The sequence below is a fragment of the Myotis davidii genome, unplaced genomic scaffold, assembly GCF_000327345.1.
Source record: "Myotis davidii unplaced genomic scaffold, ASM32734v1 scaffold512, whole genome shotgun sequence".
Taxonomy (NCBI): domain Eukaryota; kingdom Metazoa; phylum Chordata; class Mammalia; order Chiroptera; family Vespertilionidae; genus Myotis; species Myotis davidii.
The window spans coordinates 2,357,178-2,365,386 of record NW_006284323.1 but is presented as its reverse complement, the minus strand read 5'-3'; the positions used below and the strand labels follow the sequence as shown (position 1 = coordinate 2,365,386).

The following is an 8,209-nucleotide window of genomic DNA, read 5'->3' as shown; positions in this document are numbered from 1 at the left end:
GCAGGCAAGATTCTCAGGTGACAGAGGCAGGAACCCGGGTTCTCTGCCTGCCCACCCCCTGCCTAGTGGTGGATGGGCCTCAGCCCGCTCTGGCCGCCACCACCTGCCGGGCTGGTGTGACCTTCACCACCGTCACGTGACGGTGCAGGTGTTTACCTCTGTCAGGCCTTGGCTTTAACTAGTTAATGAACCAACCCCGGCGTGGCCCCAGGAACCTGGCCTCCAAAGTGGGGTCAGGAGCCCTTGGCCCCAGCCTGGCTCTCCCCTCACCCTGACGCCTGCCTCTGGCCTGGTTGTCCCTTCAGCCCCTTCCACAGTGGAGGGGGCAGCTGGATGCCTGCGTGGCTGCGTGGTTGGACCCCCGGGTGGAAGGCAGCATGTTTTACCTGTCTCAGGGCCCCTGGGGATTGAACCCACAACCTTTTTAAAACATATGTGTATTTTTAAAATTGCTTTCAGAGAGGAAGGGAGAGGGGGAGAGAGAGAAAAACATCAGTGAGAGAGAATCATTGATCAGCTGCCCCTTGCACGCCCCTCACTGGGGGGTCGAGCCCACAACCCAGGCATGTGCCCTGACTGGGAATCGAACCATGACCTCCTGGCTCATAGTCTGATGGTCAGCCACTGCGCCACACCCCACCGGCCTGGCCCAATCGGCAGCCTTTTGACAGATGAGACGACACTCCAACCAGTTGAGCCCCCGGCCAGGGCAGGTCTTCGATTTATTTAAAAGAATGTGCTGCCCGGCCACAGCTGGTATCCTTTTGTTTTTCTGAATAATCATGGGCTCTTCTGTTTTAGGGCAAAGTCGCCCAAAATCTTGCCAAATATCCTGAAGAAAATTGGAGATACCCCCATGGTGAGAATCAATAAGATCGGGAAGAACTTTGGCCTGAAGTGTGAGCTGCGTGAGTACCTGCTTCCCCCTCCTGCGCTCGCCCCGCGGGGGCTGTGGGGCTGTGGGTGTCGTAGGCTGGCCCAGGTCTTCAGAGTCTTCAGATCCCTTTCGGGGCAGCACCTTCCTCCTGCCAACACTACAAACTCTTAGGAGGTGGGCAGGAGTCGTCCTAAGGAAAGAGCAGAGCAGAGGCCTCAGCCCAGGAAAGGGCAGCGTGTTTGCAGGGCAGGGAGCGTGGCAGAGGGTAGGAGCGCCTGGGCGGTGGGAGGCAGGGGTGGAGGGTTTGGGGGCCTGGTCTGGGGTGTGATCCGGGCGCAGTGGCTTCGGGGCATCAAGTTGTCCGGCAGGGGCCGCTGGGTGTGGCTGGGCCTTACAGGCGCATGGGGCTCAAATGAGCTGACGGCTGTCGGCCCAGCAAGCTCCTGTTGGGACTGCTGGAGGGGGTCTGACCCATCCGCCCGGTGGGGCTCCTGCAGGCGCCTCTGTCTCATTCCCTCGGAGTTGCCACATGGTCCTCTGCATGGCACTGCCAGCTGGGGTGGTGGGTGGAGGGGAGAGGGGGCCGATGTATAGAACCAGCGAAGACCAGGCCTCGCTCTGCATCAAGCTGGATCAGATAGTGGGGGAGGGGACAGATAGGGATCGGGGCCTTCCGGTCTCATGGTTCGTCTCCTGTTCCCAGTGGCCAAGTGTGAGTTCTTCAACGCGGGCGGGAGCGTGAAGGACCGCATCAGCCAGCGCATGGTGGAGGAGGCCGAGCGCGCCGGCATCCTGAAGCCCGGGGACACCATCATCGAGCCGACGTCTGGGAACACAGGTGAGCGCTGGGACAGGCCCGGACCCCGGGCTGGGGTGACCCTCGGCTGCTGCGCTGGCCTGGCTGGCGGCTCTTCCTGCAGTTTGCTCAGCACGAGTGCACGCGAGCAGCTGCGTGTTGTGCCGCTTCCTCCGACATCTCGCAGTCAGGCCTGCGTTGATGATGTCGGATGCTCCCATGAGCGGCTACCCCTGAGAGTGCAAATCTGTCTTAGATTCCTCCAGCTGCCATAGCAGATAGCACCGAGGGGCGGCTTAACCAGCACGTCCTGGAGGTTAAGGCCCAGGTCAGGGATTTGCAGGGCTGTCTCTTCCTGAGGCCTCTCCTCGGCCTGTGGACGCTGTCTCCTCCCTGCGTCCTCACACGGCTGCTCCTCTCCACGTCTGTGTCCTCCTCTCTTGTTCTGGGGATGCCTGTCCTATGGATGAGGAACCACCCCGTGACCTCATTTAACCTTCTCCCCTCTTCAAAGACCATCTCCAAACAGTTGCTTTCTGAGGTGATAGGGGTGGGACTTTCAGAGGATACAATTCGGCCCATAGCGCTGCCACCTGGCCCCCAAATCCATGCCCTTCTCACATGCTAATCATCCCAGTGGCCCCAACACATCCGCCCCTTCCAGCATCATCTCTGCAGCCCGAGGTCCCATCTCCACCAGGCGTCGGGGAGAGTCCTCCTGGCAGGGTCCTCTCCACAGTGAGCCTGTGAAACCCGACGGGTCATGGGATTCCACTGCAGCGGTGGGACAGGCATAGGACGGACACTCCTGTTCAAAGGGAGAAACCAGACAGAAGGAGGGGTGCTTGGTCCCCAGCAGTCTGAAGCCCAGTCGGGCAGATTCCATTGGATCTTACAACTCCAATCCTCTTATGCTCGAAGTTCTGCCATCTGGACAGTGGCCCTGACCACTTTGTGACCAGGGAGGCTGCCCTGCTGATCTCTGCCTGCCTTCAGGCCACTCTCCCTTTCCTTCAAGGACCACGGGTGCCCACCCTCAGCCCACAGTGTGTGCTCTGCCCGCTGTGGTCCTCACGCACCCACATCGAGCCGTGGGCACCCAGCAGAAGCTGGAGGAATTGGCGCTTGTGTTTGCACCTGGCTTTTCTTTCTTGTGAGCGCACTCCCTGTTGTTTCGTCTCCGCATTCTCTCTTAGCCCTGAGGACAGAGGGGACTGTGGGGCTTTGGGGAATCCTGTAGTGCCCTCTCCATGGGCTGCAGGTGCACAGGGCAGGGTCTCACCATGTCTTCTCCAGGGATCGGGCTGGCCCTGGCAGCTGCGGTGAAGGGCTACCGCTGTATCATCGTGATGCCGGAGAAGATGAGCATGGAGAAGGTAGGTGGGTGGGCGGGCCTGCCTTCCGGGACCCCTCCCCCAGCTCAGGAGGCCTGGCAGGTGGGTAAACGCTCGATGTTGCCCTGCAGGTAGACGTCCTGCGGGCGCTGGGGGCGGAGATCGTGAGGACGCCCACCAACGCCAGGTTCGACTCCCCCGAGTCACATGTGGGGGTGGCGTGGAGGCTGAAGAACGAGATCCCCAATTCCCACATCCTGGACCAGGTGAGGCTGGTCCGGGGGCGAATGTGCGTTCAGAGTGTGGGCCCAGGGGGCACTCCTGGGGGCTGTATCGGGGTGGGGTGGTGCCACGTTTGCAGCGGGAATGGGGGCTGCTGAGATGACTGACAGTGGGTGGCACGTGTCAGGGGCTGCTCCCGGCTGGAGAGGACCTCCAGCGTGCGGCCAGCCCTCAGTTCATCGCGTCGGGTGGGCATGCCCTTTGCTGAGGGCCCCGGAAGCCCTCTGAGGGTCTGAAAACCTTTTTCACTGGAAGCTCTTCTGTCTCACTTATTCGCTCCTGGATTATTCAGAAGTCGCATCTGAAGGGCTGGGTTTAATGTTTCGTGTCTGTTGAGGCTCCTAAGCTGCCTGCAGCCCTGTGCCTGCTGCCATTTCAGTGTCTTTGACTTCCTCTCACAGCCCCTTTGCTCTCTCCCTGCAGTACCGCAACGCCAACAACCCCATTGCTCACTACGACAGCACGGCCGAGGAGATCCTGCAGCAGTGTGACGGTGTGTGCGTCCGCCCTCGCCCCCTCCCCCTTCACTGCCGCTCTCCCTGGGTGCCCGGGAGGGTACAAGTCACTTACCCACTCTTTGGTAAACTCCTATTCATCCTTCAAAACCCAGAGCAAATGTCCCCTCTCGGTGAAGTGCTATCCAGAGCGTTTCTCTAGAGCGGCTTCTGCTTCCGTTTGCTCTCTTGCACAGTATCAGGCAGGCTTACTGGTCTGCCCAGCTGCAGAAGCTCCCGAGTGCCGGCAGTGAGTCTGTCCTTGGCTGGGCTGGGCTCACAGCTGGGACTTCCAGCTGAATGGCACTAGGCATCAAGCCCTGACTTGGGCCTTGAATTCCACGTTCAGGTTTTCCCGTCTCCGAGCTTGGGTGGTACTGCCAATGATTAGCTTACTCTCCATTCAGACGTGAGGCTCCCTGGAACGTTGCCACGTAACTGGTGCCAAGGCCGTGGGGTTGTGATGCCTTCTGAAGGGCTGTTTCCCTGAGAGAGATGAGGGGATTCTGCCAGGGCGTTGGCACCCTGGACTCCTGTTGGGAGTCTAGTGCTGGCATTGGCTGAAGTGCAGCTCCGTCCATGCCCAGGAGCCAGGTAGGGAGATCCAGGCATTTGCTCACCGAAGTTTTATGTGTGAGAATTCTCTCATTTGGCATAAACAGCCCTCCTCCTCGGCATGGGGCCCGCGTGGACTTGTCTGCAGGATGCCTGGGCTGGTGCTCCGCAGCGAGAGAGCCCAGATGATTTCTGAACCAAGCCCGAGTGGTTTATTCTGTTTCCTGCATAATTTAGTTACCTTTTTGTCATCGTCTAAAGCAAACAGCAGAAAAAAGTGCACCATGCCTGGCCGGTGTGGCTCAGTGGTTGAGTGTCACCTTATGAAACAGGAGGTCTTGGATCGATTCCGGGTCAAGGGCACATGCCTGGGTTGCGGCTTGATCCCCAGTGTGGGGTGTGTAGGAGCAGTGAATCAATGATTCTCTCATCATTGATGTTTCTCTCTCTCTCTCCCTCTCCCTTCCTCTCTATAATCAATAAAAGTATATTTTAAAAAAAAAGAAAAAGAAAGTGCATCGTGAGGAGCCTCCCTGTGCCCCGTCCCCCCAGGCAGCCACCGCATCTGTCCTTCCTGCACCGCCTGGCGGGCCTTACACCACATAGGTCCCGGGGCCGAGACGCAAATGAAGCTCGCGGCCCTGTGACCCGGTGATGGATGCTTAAGGATAAAGCACTGTGATGAGAGCCGTGGAAACGGACAGTTTGACCTTTTTGATAACCTGCCTTCATCTCGGTCGAGGAAGTTTTCACTTATTAGAACGTTCTTCCTGATACGGCTTCTCCCCCCTCAGGGAAGCTGGACATGCTGGTGGCTTCGGCGGGCACCGGTGGCACCATCACGGGCATCGCCAGGAAACTGAAGGAGAAGTGTCCTGGATGCAAAGTGAGTGCCCCAGGTTGCCGGGGGGTTGCCGGCCCTGCCCGGGAGCGAGGAATCCAGGGACCAGAGGACTGGGGGTGGGAGTCCTTTTGGGTGGTGGCCCCCAAAGGTCACTATGAATCGGCTTTTAGGCTCAGGTCCTGCGTCTGCCCCATCTGGGGCTCTGAGAGGGAGGGGCCTGGAGTTGAGGGGCCTGGGGTGGGGGCTCCTAGAAATATCTGGTGGGTGGTGCTGAGCCCAGGAAGAGGTCAGTGCCCAGCACTGCGCCTTGTTCTCCAGGCCCCACTGCCCCCCAGGGCCTGTGCCAGGCTGTCCTGTAGTTCTGTGCAGGGGAACTGCCCCGGGAACCCCTTCCCCCAGCTGCCCCTGAGTTGGAATCACCCTGGCTCCCAGGTTTCTGGGTTTCCAGTCTTGCCCCGGAGCCAGGCACGAGACCTGCAAGCCACGGGCAGATCATCAACAGGTGCCCATTCGGGGTGGTCTTGGCCCCAATGAGGGCGGGAACATCCACATTAAGCTTGCTGGGCACGAGCCCTAACGGTCTCCCCGCTGTAGATCATCGGGGTGGATCCCGAAGGCTCCATCCTTGCTGAGCCCGAGGAGCTGAACCGGACGGAGCTGACGGCTTACGAGGTGGAGGGCATTGGCTATGACTTCATCCCCACGGTGCTGGACCGGACGGTAGGTGGGGCCGCAGTGATCGTGGCCCGTCCTCAGGGGTCGCCCTTTAACCAGCTTGCACGTCTGCATGGCTGGCTGACCCCGGCACCGGCCTGGCTTTCCTGTTGGGGCAGAGAGGAGAAACATGACCCTATACGAGCAGGTAGAGGAATGGTAGGTCCAAGGTCGGGGCCAGGGGGCATGCCGCACCATATCCAAGTAGTGACATGAGCCCACTGGGCAAAGACTCCCAGCAGTTTAGCTCTGGCCGTGGGCACAGATCAGGCCCCTGCAGGGGAAACGGAGAGGTAAGGACCCCAGAACGGCCTCCTACGGACCCACAAGGGGCTTCGTTCTGAGGGACACAGAGTCCAGCCACAGGACATATGACTGTGCCACGGGAGCCAGCGGGCGGTTTAATAGCCACGTGCACAATGTGTTGGACCAGGGAGAGGTAGAAAGTTCCAGGTTTGTAAACATGAGTCTCAGACTCTGGAGCAGGTGCCGGGCTGTGCCCGTTAAGGGTCACACCTTCCTGGACTGAGGGCGTCCGTGAGGTTGTGAACACGGCTGTTGGGCCCCCACCCCAACCACACACCTGCCCGAGCGCCTCCTGGAGCCGGCAGTCTGGTCCTGCCCACAGGTGGTGGACCAGTGGTTCAAGTGCAGCGATGAGGAGTCCTTTGCCTTTGCCCGCATGCTGATTGCGCAGGAGGGACTGCTGTGCGGTGAGTGGCGGGCAGGCGCTGGGCGGCCGGGGTGCAGAGGACGCGGGGGTGCTTGCGTTCTGCCAGCTTCCAGTCCAGATTTGTAAAGGGCGCCCTCATTCTGGGGCTGCCCGGGTGCCGTCCGTCCACTCAAACCCGAGGAGGTCCGCTGGCCTGTCCTCAGATCGGCGGTCACTCCACAGGCGGGATAGGAGTGCCCCTTCCCCGTGTGGCCAGAGGTCTGGGGTCCCTGCAGCCGCATGCTCTGTTTCCTGTGTTTAACCACCGGAGCACGGGGCGTGGCAGGAGGTCCTGGAAGGGCCCGGGGAGCCGGAGAGCTTGACGGAAAGAGGAAGCAGCTGTTGGCTTCGCTCCCGCAGTCACCAGCGGGGGCGGGGTGGCTGCCCAGAGGAGACCTGGCAGCACTGTAGTTGGTGTATTTGTTTTGGGGCCAGCGATCTCAGGACATCTGGCTTTTTCAGTCACCCTCCAGCATTGTCCTTTGGGGGGGGCTCCCCATCAATGGCGGTCTAAGTGGGGGCGGGTGCTGGGAGAGGCTGGAGGGTGTCCATCTCCAGCGCTTCCTGGCGAGGAGGGGGGACCAGGCTCCTGCGGGCTCACTTCCCTCCGACCCGGGGCCTGGGTCTGACTCTGGCCCTCTCGGCAGGTGGCAGCTCCGGCAGCGCCATGTCGGTGGCCGTGAAGGCGGCCCAGGAGCTGCAGGAGGGCCAGCGCTGCGTGGTGATTCTGCCCGACTCTGTCCGCAACTACATGTAAGAAGCCTCCTCCCTCCTCCCTCCCGCCTGCAGGCCTGTCCCGCCCTGGCTCCGCCAAGGGGATGCTGTGGTTACGCCACTGGATCTCCCCTGAGATCTGACAGCCGGGATTCGGGGAGGGGCCAGGGGCCCTGCAAGCTCTGCACCCCCTCCCCCCAGCCAGGCCTCCACCCACGGCTCCCGAGCGAGCATTTTCTTGGCCTGCTGTTCAGGCCGGTCTTGCTCACTGGGGCACTGGGTCATCTGCTCCCCACTACGTGGGTCCTCAAGCCACCTTTGTATTTATTTATTTTTTATTTTTATTTTCGTCTTCCACTCTTTGAGCATCATCTCTGCCACACCCTCCACCTGCCTTCTGGCCAATTGGAGGATGCAACACATCACTTTATTTTTATTTCTTTAACTTGTTGGGTGACATTGGTTAATAACATCAGATAGGCTTCGAGTGCATATTTCTATGACACATGATTTGTATATTGCATTGTGTGCCCACCACCCAAAGTCAAATCATCTCTCACCATATATTTGGCTGCCCCTACTCTTTACAACGCCCCCCACTTCAGTCCACCTCTTTAGAGCAGGTCCCTGGCAGCCCCCAAGGCCTGGTCTGGAGGCTTTGACCCAAGTGGGTCAGGCTCCCCTGCTCCCTCTGGCAGAGCAGCAGTGAGGAGGGCTGGGGAGGAGGCGTCCAGGGAGCACGACGGGGCTTACAGCAAAGGTTCCAGGACAGAACCGTCTGTGCTCTGAGCGCCTCCTCCCTGGTAGACCAGATGCCCCTGGACATGAAATTCCCACAGGGCGCTCTGCAGTCTGGTTCCCAGGCCTCTTCCTGGAGCTCCTGATCT

The 8,209-nt window shown here is 60.0% G+C and overlaps 1 protein-coding gene across 1 annotated transcript in view; it reads left to right on the top strand.

Moving 5' to 3' along the window:
- The window catches only part of CBS (cystathionine-beta-synthase), a 14,799-nt gene that overhangs the window by 2,100 nt on the left and 4,490 nt on the right, over positions 1-8,209 (top strand). The window contains 10 exon segments of the mRNA XM_015569142.1: positions 802-908; positions 1,581-1,715; positions 2,970-3,049; positions 3,139-3,273; positions 3,713-3,782; positions 5,133-5,224; positions 5,777-5,902; positions 6,525-6,609; positions 7,256-7,417; positions 7,799-7,849. Coding sequence (XP_015424628.1) covers positions 802-908; positions 1,581-1,715; positions 2,970-3,049; positions 3,139-3,273; positions 3,713-3,782; positions 5,133-5,224; positions 5,777-5,902; positions 6,525-6,609; positions 7,256-7,417; positions 7,799-7,849 — 1,043 coding nt within the window.